The following is a 16712-nucleotide window of genomic DNA, read 5'->3' as shown; positions in this document are numbered from 1 at the left end:
CCCCTTTTTTTTTTTTTTTTTTTTTTTGAGACGGAGTTTCACTCTTGTTGCCCAGGCTGGAGTGCAATGGCATGATCTCGGCTCACTGCAACCTCCGCCTCCCAGATTTAAGTGATTCTTCTGCCTCAGCCTCCCAAATAGCTGAGATTACAGGCGTGCGCCACCATGCCTGGCTAATTTTTGTGTTATTAGGAGAGATGGGGTTTCACCATGTTGGCCAGGCTGGTCTTGAACCCCTGACACAGGTGATCCGCCCGCCTCGGCCTCCCAAAGTGCTGGAATCCCACTCACTAGGCGTGAGCCACCCCACCCAGCTAGTCAATCCTCATTATTCATGGATTCCATGTTTGTGGATCTGCCCACTTGCTAAAATTTATTTGTAACCCAAAAGCAATACTTGAAGCACTTTTGTGGACATTTTCAGATGTGGACACGTGCAGAGTGGTGAAGAATTTGAGTCACCCAACATGCGCGTTCCCAGCTGAGGCTGAATGAGGGACTCTTCCCCCCTCATTTCAGCTCCCATACTCTGAATAATAATCCTTGCCCTAGTGTACTTAATGCTGCATTTGTACATTTTTGCGCTTTTTGTTGATTTTGCTGTTTAGTATGGCCCACAAATGTAGTGCTGACATGCTGTCTGGTGATGCTAAACGCAAGATGGCTGTGATGTGCCTATGGAGAAGCTTCCTTCAGGCACAAGTTGTAGTGCTACTGACTGCGAGTTCAATGTTGATGAATTAACCATGCATATTAAATAAGCTTGTTTTTGTTTTTGTTTTTGTTTTGAGACAGAGTCTCACTCTGTCACCCAGGCTGAAGTGTAATAGCGGGATCTCGGCTCACTACAACCTCCGCCTCCTGGTTCAAGCGATTCTCCTGCCTCAACCTCTCGAGTGGCTGGGATTGCAGGTGCCCACCACCACACCTGGCTAATTTTTGTATTTTTAGTAGAGAATGGGGCTTCACCATGTTGGCCAGGCTGGTCTCGAAACCCCAACCTCAGGTGACCCTCCCATCTCGGAGTCCCAAAGTGCTAGGACTATAGGCATAATCTAGAATTACCAGCCACAGTGCCCAGCCTAAATAAAGTATCTTTAAACCGAAATACACGTGCAACAAAGTTACGTATTGATTACCTGACAAAAACAAAACATAGGCTCGAAAGACCCTAACCCTGTATTTCTCCTGGGGTATTTGCTAAATCAGTGTTCTCAGTGACTTTCCAGTGACTTACCTCGAACAATGAGCATCAGCTGTGTTTGTGTGTGTGCAATGGCTATCTGCGTATATAAACACCCACACACATTTATATACAGTCGATATCATTATAGAATTTTTTCGAGATTGAGATTACATTGTTTTTGCTTGTTCTTTTTACCTAAGATAATGTCTGAACTTTTCCCCTGTAATTGATGGAATTGTTTTAGTTGCACAAAAACTCTCATCATGCCAAAAGGGGAATTAGCTGGAAGGCCCAGGCCCCTGTTGTGAGTCATAGAAGCCTCCGGTGGGTGGGCAGGCCTGGGAAGCAGGAACTGGAGTGCTGCCCAAAGCCAAGCCAGGATCTCTCCGTGGCTCTTCTCCCCGAACCTCTCCTTCATTTGTCCTCTCTGCAGACCTAATGTTTGGAGCATGGCTCCAGGTTGCAGCTCTTCTGGGTGGAGCTGGCATGCTCAGGGCTCATCCCAGATTCCTGAGAAAGAAGAACCTGATTGGCCAGGCTTTGATCACGTGACTGTGACCATGGGCCAATCAGCTGTGGCCATGGGGGTCAGGCTGAACAGGTGGTTACAGCTGGGCACGGTAGCTCACGCCTGTAACCCTAGCAGTTTGTGAGACGGAGGTGGGTGGATCACCTGAGACCAGGAGTTGGAGACCAACCTGGCCAAGATGGTGAAACCCTGTCTCTACTAAAAATACAAAAATTTGCCGGGCGGGGTGGTGGATGCCTGTAATCCCAGCTACTCCGAAAGAGAATCACTTGAACCCCGGAGGTGGAGGTTGCTTTGAGTCAAGATCACACCACTCCACTTCAACCTGAGTGAGAGTGAGACTCCATCTCAAAAAAGACAAGAAAAAAAAAAAAAAGAACAGGTGGTTACTTCTCAAGTGGGGCATTGACCAGGGGGTGTGATTTTCTTTCCTGCCTTTTCAAAGTGATCCAAGTTTAAGAAAAGTGGCTTTTGGAGGCCCTGGATGGGTTGGTCCTCAGAGGAAGGGGGTTATTCTGGCTCAGGCCACAAAACACCTAACATTATCTATGAGCAATGTCACTCTTCCTCCCAATGGCAGCTCCTGGCAAGGTCAGGCTGACTTGGGACCCCCTGGGACAGTTCTCAACCTTAAGTGGAGGAAGAAAGCCAGGGAAGATGAAACCTGGGCACCAATCAGCCTCTCGGTGTGTGGCAGTTAGCATTTCGGCCAGATAATGGCTCCCTTCCATTCAGACTAAGGCCCTGGGTGGGATGGGGGTGTCAGGGCCTTCCCCACAGGCACCCATACGGATCCGGCAGCTAGGAAACCTGTGCCACAGCCTCAGGCAAGGTGGGACTGCATTCCCAGGACTATGGGGGCCATCCCCCTGCACCCCTGTGGGACCCAGAGAACAGAGGACAGGTGGAGAAGGCAGAGCCCAGGTAGATGGATGTGGGATGGAGAGAGATGGGACAGGCTGTGGGAAGTTCATTTGTAGGGAGAAGGAGCAGGGATAAGGGCTCCCTCAGTTTTGTGACCTTGTGCTCACAATGATGCTGCTACATGAGGAAACTGAATCATGGGGGTTAAGACACTTTCCCAAGTGCACAAAGCTAGTTGAGAAGGAATCAGGATGTAAATCCAGGTCGTCGTAACCCTAGAACTCCCCAACCTCCCAGGACACTAGGAGGATGTTCTGGTCACTTGGACAGTTAGGAGGGTGAGCAGACATCTCCCTGCTGGCCCACGCTCCAGCTGCAGCCAAGCCGGGGCACAGCATGGCAGGATTAGAGGTGATCTATGTTGGAGTCCCTGCTCTGCATGCCATAGCTGTGCAACGGTAGGCACCATATTTCTGAGCCTCTGTCCCTTGCTAGGAAAACATGGGAAGTGTTAGCCTGGGCTGCTGGCTCAGGGATTTGGGAGAGACCAAGCTCCGCCATCTACCCACCTCTGCAAAAGGATCCTGGCCATGGCTCAGCATACCCCACCCCAATGCCCCCCACCGTCCCTTCTCCACCAGTTCAGCTTCTCACTGACTTAGAGGAAGTGAGGAAACCCAGGACTTCTGGTCCTGGTGAAACTGGGTTTGCAATCAGGTTGGAGAGTCTGGACTTGGTTAAGTCACACAGGCCCTGCTACTGAGATTGTGTAAGAAGAAATTTAGAGGGTGCATGATTCCGGCTCAAGACCTGTCTGGAAACAGAAGGAAACCTCCATGACCCTCTAACTCCAGTTGTGGTTTCTGTGCTTCCCTGTTCCTTGAGCAGAGGGAAGGAGTCCCAGCTGCTGCCCAGAACATGCTGCTCCCGAAGGGCGGGGTGTTTGCCGATTGTGGTGATGCAGCACAGGGGGTAGAGAGAAAAAGCAAGGAGGCAGGACCACCCCAGCAACAGGGCCAGGGTCCCTTTCTACAGACCAAAGGCCTGCCAAGGAGAGGCACTCCCCTCTGTGAGCTTGGCCTTCTGGCATCTCATTTTCTTCCCAATTTATTCACGAAGCATAGATTTTTCCACCCTGCCCAGTGGTGGGTATATAGCAGTCCGTTAACAAGACAGGCCAGGTCCTTGCTCACGTGAAACTTACAACCCAGCAGGAAATCAAACACTTGGGCAATTTCAGTAAAGTGTAATTGTTATTGGCTTTGTGATGGGAAAGTGGGTGCTAAGGAGACTTACAGAAGGGGTACCCGACGTCATACTGGTGGGCAGGGAGCAGTCAGAGAGGGCTTTCTGGAGGCAGTAGCATCTGAGCTGTGCCCTGCTGGTTGACTTGTAGAACATTCCCCATTCCAGATCTGCCTGCTTCCTTATGATGTCATTCATCTTGTTCCTCTATCTCCTATATTTCTTGTAAATTAGAACCTAAGTCAAGAGCTTCAGTTCAGGGTAAACATTTTTGGCAACAGTACCAACAGCAGATTGTGTATACTTCATGTCGCATCACCTGTAGGACCACACAGTAACTGATTGTCCCTCTGTCAGTGATGCTAGGTTTGGTCACCTGGTTACAGTTGTACAGAGTTACACATTTTGCCCCTGGCTGGGAAAGTAATCATGGGGTTATACTTTGACACCGTGTGAGTATCCTATTCAACAGCCTTTTACCCAGTGGCTCAGCACCCACTGAGGATCTTCCCACAGTGGCTGTGGCATTTTGCTTCTCCACCAGCAATGCAGGAGGGGTCCAGTTGCCACACATTTTCATCAGTGCTTGTTACTGTCGGTATTTTTTAATCTTAGCCATTCTGATAGATGAGTAGTGGCATCTCCTCCTGGTTTCACTTTCCCTGGCTATTGACAGTGACCATATTTCATGTGCTTCCTTGCCATCCATATGTCCTCTTGGATTAAGTGTCTGTTCAAGTCTTTTGTCCATATTGTAATTCCATTGGTTGTTTCCTTACAACCAAGACTTCAAGAAATGTATTCTGCATATAAGTTGTTTCTCAGATGTGAAGCTCATGTTTTGAAGGCTGTACTGTGGAGAAAGTTTTAGTGTCATTTCTAGGGCACTTGACATGCAGTATGTAAATCTCTGCAGGAAACCTGCTTTAAAAAATGGTTTGTTTGCCAGGAGCGGTGGCTCACACCTGTAATCCCAACACTTTGGGAGGCTGAGGCAGGTGGATCATGAGGTCAAGAGATCGAGACCATCCTGGCCAACATGGTGAAACCTTGTTTCTACTGAAAAATACAAAAATCAGCTGGGCGTGGTGGCTCACGCCTGTAGTCCCAGCTACTAGGGAGGCTGAGACAGGAGAATTGCTTGAACCTGGGAGGCGGAGGTTGCAGTGAGCTGAGATCGCGCCACTGCACTCCAGCCTGACAACAGAGCAAGACTCTGTCTAAAAAAAAAAAAAAATTTGTTTTATATTGTGGTAATATATAAGTAAAACTTACCACTTCATCCATTTTGTAACGTACAGTTCACTGCCATTAAGTGCACTCACATTGTTAGGCAACCATCACCACCATCCATCACCAGAACTTTTTTTATCTCCCTAGACTGAAACTCTGCACCCATTAGACAACTCCCAGCCAGGCGTGGTGGCTTATGCCTGTAATCCCAGTACTTTGGGAGACTGAGGCGGGAAGATCACTTGAGCCAGGAGTTCAATACCAGCCTAGGCAACAAAGCAAGACCCTGTCTCTAGAAAAAATAATAATAATGAAATTAACCAGGCATGATGGCACATGCCTGTAGTCCCAGCTACTTGCGAGGCTGAGATGGGAGGATCACTTGAGTCCAGGAGTTTGAGGTTGCAGTGAGCTATGATCACAGAGCTCATCTCAAAAAAAATGAAAAATAACAACTCCCCAATCCCCCCATTCTGATAACCACCATTCTCTTTTCTGTGTCTATGAATTTGACTACTCCAGGTACCTCCTGTAATCATACCGTATTTGTTCTACTGTGATTGGTTTATTTCACATAGCCTAATATCCTCAAGGTTCCTTTATAGGGTAGCATGTGTCAGAATTTTCTTTTTAGAGCTGAATGATGTCCCATTTTATTTATTTATTTATTTATTTTTATTTATTTATTTTTTTTGAGACGGAGTTTCGCCCTTGTTACCCAGGCTGGAGTGCAATGGCGTGGTCTCGGCTCACTGCAACCTCCGCCTCCTGGGTTCAGGCAATTCTCCTGCCTCAGCCTCCTGAGTAGCTGGGATTACAGGCACACGCCACCATGCCCAGCTAATTTTTTGTATTTTTAGTAGAGACGGGGTTTCACCATGTTGACCAGGCTGGTCTCGAACTCCTGACCTCAGGTGATCCGCCTGCCTCGGCCTCTCAAAGTGCTGGGATTACAGGCGTGAGCCACCACGCCCGGCCCCATTTTATTTATAAACCACATTTTCTTTATGCATCCATCCATCAATGGACAGTTGGGTTGTTTCCATCTTTGGGCTCTTGTGAATAACACTACTGTGAGGAAGTCCTTAATTCCTTAGCCCCGAGCCGCTATGTATTACCTGGGTTGGGGATGTAATAAAGTAAAGGTCTAGTCTGTTAGGATTGCATTGGTTGCAAGTAACACACTAACTCAGATTGGTGTGAACAAGAAAAGGACTGTTTTGGCTTGCATCTGGGAAATGTCCCAGATTCAGGCTGGAACCAGGGGTTCAAATGCTACCACGGGGTCTGAGCCCTCCTCTCTCCCTCTGGCACTGCTTTCTTCTGTGTGACAGGTGCTTTCCATGGGAAACTCCTGGTGTAGAGTTCTCCCAGCAGCCATTGAGCAGGCAAAAGCGTCTCTTCCCTAATAGTGCCATCAAAAGTCCCAGAATGGGGTCTCATCAGTCATGTGCCCATCCCTGAATCACTTGTTCATTGGCAGGGCTGTGGTTGGCTGGGCCTGGGAGGGAGACATGCCCACTCCCATCATGAAGACCACAGGAGGGATTTTCCATGGGAAATCAGGATTTTGTTACCAAAAGGAGGGGAAAGGTGCCGGACAAGCAGGAACATGGGCTGACTGCTGTAAGGGGAAGCTAACCTTGCATCCCTAGTGCGTGCCAGGCATTGGCCCCATCTCCATTAGCTATTGTGGCTTGCCCATCAAGGGATATCACTGTACTCATTTTAGAGAGAAGGGTGTGTGGCCGGAGAGGTGAGTGCCTTGTGAGTCTCTCTAGCAGCAGAGTTGGCTCTGGGACCCGGGGTGTGTGCTGTCTCACCAGCCCCCAAACCCAGGACAGGGACAAAGCTCTGCACTAGGACAACTCTCATTAAAAAATTAGATCTCTGCCTAAAAATGCAGACATCACGTTGTGTTCAGGGGCTGATTCCAATAAACCAATTAGGCTTGCTGCAGAGTCCTTGTACTGTACGTTCAGAACTTTAAAAATTGTAAACAAGAGATCAAGGATGAATTGTGTAAGCAGATTTTTTTTTTCCATTTATGGAAGTGTGCTTTTTGTTGGTTTTAAGAAAAAAATCAATTCTTTGACAATTTTTACAATTTTTCCTTGTTTTTCTAATCCCTGTTGACAGTGTCCTTGACAGTCATTCAGACCTTACTTAAGCATCCCCGGTGGCAGGGGCCATTGGTAAGGTAGTTTCCCTTTCTGGGCCTTAGTTTACCCATCTGGAAGGGGCAGCCCTTTGATGAGCTGCATTCTGTCGTCCCCTCCAGCTCTAACTTCCTGTCAGTGGTGCAAAAGGTGCCTTACTGGTGTCCCTGCCCCCCTTTAAGCCATTTCCACACAGCAGCTGGAGGGATATGCGTGGATATTTTTAAACATGTAAACCCTGGATCCTGTCTCACGCCTCCCCCACCCCTTCAGACTCTTCAATAGAATGAAATCCAGACACTTCTCTGTGGCCTGTGAACCCCATCATCAGCTGCTGCCTCCTCCCGCCTCAGCCCCTTCCTCCCGCAGAGCTGTCAGCCGTCATAGTCTCTGTTCCCCACACAGGCGAGCATTTTCCTGCCACCTCATCTTCCTTCCCACTTCTCCTTCTTCCTGTACACCCTTTCCTCAGCTCTCAACGAGCTCCTCACCCTTCACAGTTCTCGGTTCAAAGGTTGCCTCCCCAGATAGGCCTTCCCTTCCAAGACCCCCATATCTAAGTAGCTGGTCCCCCACCTACCTCCCTCATGCAGACTTTGGGGTCCTGCCCAGCAGTTTGCAGGTTTGCTGGTTTATTGCCCGTCTTTCCACGTAACAAGGGCAGGGTCTGAGTCTGCCTTGCTCCCCCTTGTAACTCAGCACCTAACAGAGGGCCTGGCATGCAGTAGGTACTTAATAGATGTTGGAGAGTGAATGAGTGAATGAATGGAAACCATTCAAAATCTCCATGCTGGAGTCCTGATAAAGCAGGGTGGAAAGCTAAGAAACAGATCTGAAGGCTGCTTGTTAAATGAAACTCACCACGACTGTTCAGGATTTTTTTTCATCACAAAGTCGCCTTTCTGAGATGGTAACTGACTCTTACCTCCTAAAGGATGCCTTGCCCTCTTCCCTGGCTCTGTCAGTTACCTAGGATCAGGGAGCACAAACAAGGAAGAAGAGTAGGCTGGATGCCCAAGTCCTTGGTGTCAAAGTACCCTGTTTTTATGAGCAGGGTTGGGGTAGGCATTGGGCGTTCTCAGAGCAAGGTGCTGAGATTTCATGAACGTTTTCTCCTTCCCTGGCAAGGTGCTCAGAGTTTTGCCTCTTGTGATAATCACAACTCTGTATGCTTTATGACCCCATTTGAACAGATAAAAAAGCTGGGGCTCCAGGAGTTAGGAAATTGTATGAGTCCAGAGCTTCTTGACTCTAGAATAGAAGATTCCCCCTGTCTGCTATGTTTTGAAATAAAATCCATGTTGAGCTTGACGAGGCCATGCCTGGCGAGCTCCTTAGCTTGGCATTCAAGGTTACCTCCAATCTTGTCCTGATTTTATCTTCACATTTTTTCATCTCTTCTCACCTGGAGAATCTTCCCCTGTAAATCCTTGATGTTCACACTGGTGTCTGGCCCCAGCCCCTAAAGTTGCACCATATTTTTCTGTTTAGAATGTGAATGTTCTCCCGAGAACTCATTTGAAAAGATACTCTGGCTAAAACCACTGTGGAGGCTGCTGCCAGGTATAATGTGACTCCACCCTGAGCTGGTCTTTGTTCCACCCTCATTCCCCTCCACCCGCAGCCACTGCCTTCCTCCCCTGCTGTCTAAATCCTACATGTCCATCAGGATACACTGTGGTGACTCAAGGCTTCAGAAATCTCTCTCCTGCCCCCTTCCTGTATCAACCTGGACTGGATTTCGTGGGTCAGAAACCCAACTTGAACTGGCTGCAAAACTTGTTCAAGAGAGTGGATGTGGCCCAAGATGTAATTATTGGCCCAGGAAACTGTACAGTCCAGGAATAAATTTAGCTTCAGGCAGAGCTGGATGTTAAGCTTAGACTGTGTCATTGGGATGGTGGCTCCTTTCTCAGGCAGGCTCCCCTGCACCCCTCAGTGAGAATAGGTGGCCCCCAGCAGCTCCACATCCTGACAGCCTGGCAATCTCAGGAGGAAAGCTTGGTTTTCTTGAGAGTTGGAACAAAAGTCCCAGGGCGGGCTGGGGGCTCACTCCTGTAATCCCAGCACTTTGGGATGCTGAGGCAGGGAGATCATTGAGGTCAGGAGTTCGAGACTAGCCTGACCAACATGGCAAAACCTGGTCTCTACTAAAAATATAAAAATTTGCTGAGCATGGTGGCACTCACCTGTAATCCTAGCTACTTGGGAGGCTGAAGCACGAGAATCTCTTGAACCCAGGAGGCGGAGGTTGCAGTGAGCCGAGATCATCCCACTGGACTCCAGCCTGGCCTGGAGCAAGACTCCATCTCCAAAAAAAAAAAAAAAAAGTCCCAGGTCGGACTCCTACTAGCTCTGATTGGCCCAGCTCAAGTCACATTTTCTCCCTACAACCAATCACCATGAACGGAGAATGTATCCCCTCTGTATCCAAGGGAGTGAGCTGAAGGTAGGGAAAGAGGATCCCAGGAGTCAGTCGTCTTCTCTTATGTATGCATTGTCTCTCCTGCTAACTCTCAGCTCGTGGAGGACAGGGACCTTCCCTGCGAACCCCAGGGCTTCTAACAGCACTGAGTGTCCTGTATTTCTGTGACATTTCTGTTTCCAAACAGCTTTCACATATGCATGTATTTCAATTGTCACAACTACCCTATAGCAACAGATAGTTATGCAGCCCAGGAAATGGGTCATAGGTATGCTGACCCCTTAGCTCTTAGATGTCCACCTGGTGTGTCCAGGGCCACCGAAGGCCCCAGCCAGGCACCCCTGACCTCTAATAGTCACCTCAGTTTGCCCGGATTTGTTATCAGTGTCTTGTTTTCTGTGTGTGCTGTGACGTGTGACAAAGAGTGGAAGTGCAGCCCAATGGTTTATAAAATGGTCCTTTGTCCTTAATTTCATCAGCGCCCCACATCTATCCTGGGAGGCAGAGGAAGCAGGTGCTGTTAGCCCCATTCACAAGAGAAACTGGGACTCGGGGAAAAAATAACTTGGCCCAGGTCCTCGTTGGTGGAGACAGCATGATGGACTGGCCTGTGGAAAATATAAGATGGCCAAGAGCTGCACGTCTTTGTGACATCTCCTGATGAAAGTCAAGGTTTTAGGAATGACTGGCAAGATAGCCAGCCTGTGACTTGCTGAATTGACCTGGTAGTGAGAAATCCTGGCAGTGCTGAAAATGGTAGCTTCTCCCGAGCTGACACGGTGCCATTGCATCCCCATACTTCTTGTCATTCATCCTTTGCACAACTCTGTTGGGGGTTATTATACACATTTTATCGAGGAGGGAGTTGAGGCTTACAGCAAGCAACTTGTCCAGCCAGTCACTGGCAGATCTAAGGCTGAAACCCACATCTTTCTGACTCTGAGTCTTGTGCTCCCCCTGGTTCCCAAGAGTGGGAGGCTGCCTTGATGTTTACACCTATCTCCTCTGTTGCTCCCGCAGGTCTACATCATCCGGGTCACGTGGTCCAGTGGCTCCACTGAGGCCATTTACCGGCGCTACAGCAAGTTCTTTGACCTCCAGGTAAGGATTTGAAGTCTCTGGTGAGCTGCATGGTGGGAAAGAGTTTAATTGGACATATGTTCTTCTACAGCTTTAGAGTCCAGAATTTTTTTATTTCCCAGACTTAAAAATGACATCCATGGCCGGGCGCTGTGGTTCATGCCTATAATCCCAGCACTTTGGGAAGCCAAGATGGGTGGATCACTTGAGCTTAGGAGTTCTAGACCAGTCTGGCCAACATGGTGAAATGCCATTTCCACTAAAAATACAAAATTAGCCAAGCGTGGTAGTGCATGCCTGTAATCCCAGCTACTAGGGAGGCTGAGGCAGGAGAATCACTTGAACCTGGGAGGCAAAGGTTGCAGTGAGCTGAGATCATGCCATTGCACTCCAGTCTGGGCAACAAGAACAAAACCCTGTCTCAAAAAAAAAGAAAGAAAATGACATCCATTACTTTTGGGACACAAATAATGTGCTTTGTTGCTTTATGCTTTGATATTTCATATTTCCCCCAAAAGAGAAAACGTACCTGTTGACTGCTCCAGAATGGAGGGGAATCTGGAAATCATTTCCAAATGGCTTTGGCATGCAGCGTTTGAACTTAAGTTTTGAATGATAATCGTGTTTGCTGGTGAGCTGGGTTTGTTGAATGCATCTATACTTTCGGGATTGTTCAGCTCTGAAGACAGACCTGAATCTCCTGCTTCACCTTGGCTTCTCCCCGCAGGGCTTTGCCCTCCCTACGCGCTCCTGTGCCTTCCTGGCTCACTCATGGTTCAGGTAACCCTTACTGCCCTTCAGGACTCTTACCCCCTGGGAAGCCTTCCCTGACTTTGTTCTCTGGCCAGTGAGGGCCACCCGTTCTGTCTCCTACAGCTCTGTGCGTCTCGCTGTATTGAAGCTGTCCGCTTGTCTGTCTCCTCGCCTAGACTATGACTTATCGTAACCACATCTTTCTCTTCCTCTGTGTCCTTAATAATTTATTCAAGGCCTAACACACAGCATGTGTCCAGTCAGTGTTTGGTGAATGAATGAATGAATGAACGAATGAACACCATATACACCACCAGGCTTTAAGGGAGCCAGGCAGAAGGTGAACAGCTTGGTATAAGCCCATCCCTACTAGGGTAAAACAAGTCTAACCGATGGGTCAGTAGTTTTTTCTTGACGTCACTAACAGCAAGTAACACAGCAAGTGTGAGAAGTACTCATGGTTCCTCCTGGTAGCATATAATGGAGTTCTTTAGAAAGCCCTCCGGAGGCGTTGGGAACTTGCCTGGCTTTCTGAACATGTGTCTTCTCCCAGCCTCCTGGTGAAGGGCCGTGTCACCTCTCAGACCAACACGCCTCTCCATCCTGAGATGACAAGCTTCTTTTCAGGCAGAATGGTTCTGTTACAAGTGACAGAAACCCAACTCAAGCCCATTGAAGTAAACAGGAGGTTTTTTGGCAGGTGGAACTGAACGTCCTAGGAGAATAAGTCTCCCAGGCTTCAGGCACATCTTAATCCAAGGTTTTTGTGGTGTCACCTAATCTGGCTTCTTCCTCTTATTTCAATTCCTAACATCCATGGTGTTGGCTTTATCCTCGAATCCCACATGATTGCGCAATGATACAGCAGCTCTGGGCTCACACTCACCAGGAAAGGGTCAAAGTCACTTGTCAGAAGTCCCAGCAAACACATTATTGTGTGTCATAGGCTCAACTCAATGCCAATCAACATGAGTGAGAAATGTGCCAGCCAATGGGCTTGCCGCAGTCCCTGCTCCACCCCAGAAGTCAATAAGGGTGGAGACTGAGACTCAGAGAGATGTAGTTTCACAAACTGCTGTGATCAGAGGTGAAGTTGACACTTCTGGCCGCCTGTGCCCTTTGTACATCATCCTGTCTTTTCGCCTCACAGGTTCTCTCAGAAGGTTGGCATCCTTCATTATTCCGACCTAATCTGCTCCTGACAGTGTGGAATAGAGAATTTTCAGAGCTTGTATTTCATTATTTTGTAGGGGGAGGGGAAATAATGTGTTCCTAACTGGTTTCCCAAAACGCCTACATAACAAACTGCCAAGACTCATTGCATAATATAAAGCAAGTGAGACACCAGTTACCCAATTATTTAAAATGTAATGAACTCATCAGTGATGTTTTGTGTTCAGTATGCAATAATATCAAACAGAATTATAAACAAATTATATTTTTGCTTCTGCTCTGCAGCAAACAGAATGTAAATAAACAAAGCAGCTCTATGTTAAAGATGCCAAGATACCATCTAAAGTGAACTTGACAGGAGCGAACCTGGGGCAGGCGAAGAAAGATCTAAAGCCCCGGGGCAGAGGAAGGGAGGGTCACAGTGGTGATTTGAATGAGATACAAATGGAGGACCCTCCACATTCTTTACCTAGATCTATGGTGATTTATGCAGATTTATTATAGTAGATCTTCAAAGAGTGAGTATTGGGTAAACATTTTTGCAAGTTGCTGGACTGACTTTTCCTGCAGTGAGGGTCTAGATAGGGAGGGCTACCTGTATTTTGCTTTCAGGCCTCTTGCGTGCCTGACACCTCCAAGGAGCAGAAGAGAAGGTAGGAAACAATGACACATGATTGTTATCCTAGGAATTATTTACATCCACAGAGCAAAGCCCACTAAGCTAGCTTAGGCACAAAGAGAGGGGTGGGGTTGGACATATGGGAAGAGGCAGGCGTGTTCCCTGAAACTCAGAGCAGAAAATGCAGCCAGCCTTGCAAGGGCCAGGAACCAGCTGGCAGTTCCCGGGCCATCTGTCCTTGTGGCCTCAGGATCTCCCATCAAGCCTGTTCTGGACTACTTCCTCCAGTTGCCCACTTGCCTACATCCCCCAGGAGCATCTGCCAGTGAGCACCTTCCATCCTAAGTTGCAGTGATCTTCCCTGTTGTCAAAGCACTAGCGTTTCTGGATGCTGATTCCAGTCTCCAGCAGGGAGAATCTGACTGTCCCAAGCGTCCTGGATCATAGTTCACTGCCGAGCCTGTCAGCTGTTGCCGGGGAGGTGGGGATGTGGAGTCATCTGGAAAAGATCTGATGAGAAGCTGCATGGGAAGGGGGCCCTAGAACTGCTTATGTAAATGTTGTTCATCGCTGACATGTCGAGGCCTGTGGACCAGGCTCGGTGCAAGGTGGACTGGGTTCTGTGAGTTTCCTATTCCAGCATAGCCTAAGGCTTAAGACCTTGGCTTTCAGTCAAACAGACCTGGATGCAAATCTCAGCTTTGCCTGTTTAGGGCTCTGCTTGGGGCCACCTCTGTATGTTTCTGAGCCTCAGCCTCCTCATCTGCATAGTAGAAATGAAAGTGCCTTCCTCATGCATTTTCGTGCCAGTTAAGCAGGACGCGCCTGGCTCAGTAAGCATGTTGTCAGCTGTCCTCTGCACGGGTGTGACTTGCCCAAGCTGATATCCTTTGGGAATACTTGAGCCAGGGTTTGATCACGGGTCTTCCTGGCCCAAAGCCAATGCTCCTTCCACTCTCCTGTTCTGACTCAACTTTCCTAATTCTACCAGAACTTTAAGGCTCTCCTCCATGCTTAGCATAATGGGTAATAACTGGAGGGTGGCCGCATCAGCCTTCCCTCCTGTAACAAAGTTGTCTAAGGCAGGGCTGCTCCAGAGTCACAGATGGGGGGCTGCAGTGGGAAAGTCATGGAATTCCAGAGGGTCCTGCTCATCCTTGGAAGCATCCTGGAACTGGCCTCCTCCTCCCCCACACACCCCAGCGGGGAAAGCTGGAAGAGGTTAGCACAGGATCACACCAGCCCTCGCCGGCCCGCAACACCCTGGAGTTAGATGATTTCATGATTCCACCCTCCCCTCCCTCCTGTCTGGCAAGCAGCCTTGGTTTTTTCAGAAGTAACTTGGCCCAAACAGGGTGGGGAGAGCCAAGCCTTGGTGGAGGAGCAGCAAGGCCAGTGCGGCGTAATGGAAAAAGCAGAGGACTCAGTCAGGAGACCTGGGGCCCAGCCACCCACCAGCTGTGTGGCCTTGGGAACACCCGTTAACCCCTCTGTGCCCAAGAGCCCTCATTGGTGACATGGGTTGATAACAATAGAAACAGCTGGCATTTCTGGAGCACTGAATGTGGGCCCCATCCTGCTAAACATCTAGATGTAGTGACTCATTCAGTCCTCCAGACAAGCTTATCCAGTTACACAAATGAAGAAACCCAGGCTCAGAGAGGTTAAGTCACTTGCCTGAAGTCACACAGCTAGTGAGCCTCAGAGTTCAGATTGGAAACTGGGCAATCGACCCCAGTATCCACACTTTTAGCTGCTCTGCTGGCTGGGGCTCCTCTCTGTAGTGGCTACTTCACAAGGTTCTTATGAGTTAAAATTATCATCTGTGTCCAGAAGAGGCAAATTCATAGACAGAAAGCAGGTTCCTGGTTGCCAGATGCTAGGGGAAAATGGGGAGGTACTGGTAATGGGTACTGGGTATCTTTTAGGGGTGATAAAGATGTTCTAGAATTGTTTAGTGGTCACGGAGGCATAACCTTATGAATATACTGAAAATCACTGCATTGTACACTTTAAAAGGGTGACTTTTATGATATGTTAAGTATATTTTAGGGTTTTTAAAAAGGGATGGTGAGTGCCAGAGCAGTTTGTAGGCTGTCGAGCACCAAGCAGATGTCAGCTCCTAGGATTATTGATGGGCATGGGTGCTGCCAGGACTTGGTATTAAGATTAAAGGAGGAGACGATACCAGTCAATAGAGTGCTGAAGATCCTGGGCTTTCAGATTAAAGAGGGCTAGGCTTTGGGAGCCCAAGGAGGCAGGGAAGTTTGAAGCGCAAGTTTCAGATCCAGCCATACCTGGGCTTGAATCCGGGCCATGCTGCTTTCCGGGCATGTGACTCTGCCTTTCTGAGCTTCAGTTTCCTCATCTGCGAAATGGATACAATACTGACCTCATGCTCGTGAGGACTGAAGGAGATGGCATATAAGATGAGCATCTGGCACCTTCCAGTTAATGACTGCTGATATTGTTACATGCTGATCTCATGCCCCTTGCTGGCCATGAGATCTTGTTTTCATCAGAACTCTTTTAGGTACAAATGACACAAGCCCAGTCAAGACGGATTATTCAAACAGAGCATTGATTAGCTGAATGTAACTGAGAAGTCTAAGGAGATTGGCTTCAGGTGTGGCTGGATCTAGGGGCCACACTGTCAATGAGGACTTGGCTTTCTTCACTTCTTGGCTTTCTTTGTGCCCAGGCCATGTGGTGTCCAGTCTGGTGGCAGCCACAGCTCCAGGCTGCATCCCACAGATCAGCACAGTGACTTCAGGGAAAGAGAGAACACCCAACAGTTGAAGAAAAAGTCTCATTGGTTCATTTTGGGTCACATGACCAGCCTATTCAGGACCAGCCTGGGGACTAACAGTGGAATCAGTGTCCTGCCAATGCATGGAGACTAAGAGCAGTGGTAGATTCCTTGGAGGACATCATGGAAATACCCTGTAGGTGACAGAAAACAATATGCCCCCTCCAATGGGGACAGGACATTCAGGCAGAGAAAACAGTCTGCAGAGGGGCCACTCAGGAGTTGGGGCATGACCCAGGCTCCCTGTGGGAAAAGAAACTCACAGTCACTGAGTGCAACGGTTCACACCTGCAGCCCCACCGCTTTGGGAGACTGAGGCAGACAGATGACTTAAGCCCAGAAATTTAAGACCAGCCTGGCCAACAAAACAGGATCCTATCTCTACAAAAAATTTAGAAATTAGCTAGGTGTGATGGTGCGCACCTGTAGTCCTAGCTGCTCGGGAGGCTGAGGTGGGAGGATCCCTTGAGGCTGGCAGGTTGAGGCTGCATTGAGCTGAGAGAGAGACTCAGTCTCACAGTCACCAGTGAAAAGGTCATTTAAAAAAAAAAAAAACGAAAAACAGAGACAGGGTTTCACTTTGTCACTCAGGCTGGAGCGCAGTGGTGCCATCACACCTTTTTGCAGGCTCAAACTC

At 48.5% G+C, this 16712-nt stretch overlaps 1 protein-coding gene across 2 annotated transcripts in view; it reads left to right on the top strand.

Moving 5' to 3' along the window:
- The window catches only part of SH3PXD2B (SH3 and PX domains 2B), a 115634-nt gene that overhangs the window by 24553 nt on the left and 74369 nt on the right, over window positions 1-16712 (top strand). For both annotated transcript variants that reach the window (XM_032260354.1, XM_032260353.1), the window contains exon 2: window positions 10662-10742. In XM_032260354.1, the coding sequence (XP_032116245.1) occupies window positions 10662-10742 (81 nt within the window). The remainder of the gene's footprint in view (window positions 1-10661; window positions 10743-16712) is intronic.

Source organism: Sapajus apella, unplaced genomic scaffold (genome assembly GCF_009761245.1).
Source record: "Sapajus apella isolate SASKATOON/1434 unplaced genomic scaffold, GSC_monkey_1.0 scaffold117, whole genome shotgun sequence".
Lineage (NCBI taxonomy): Eukaryota > Metazoa > Chordata > Mammalia > Primates > Cebidae > Sapajus > Sapajus apella.
This window is presented reverse-complemented; position numbering and strand designations above follow the sequence as displayed.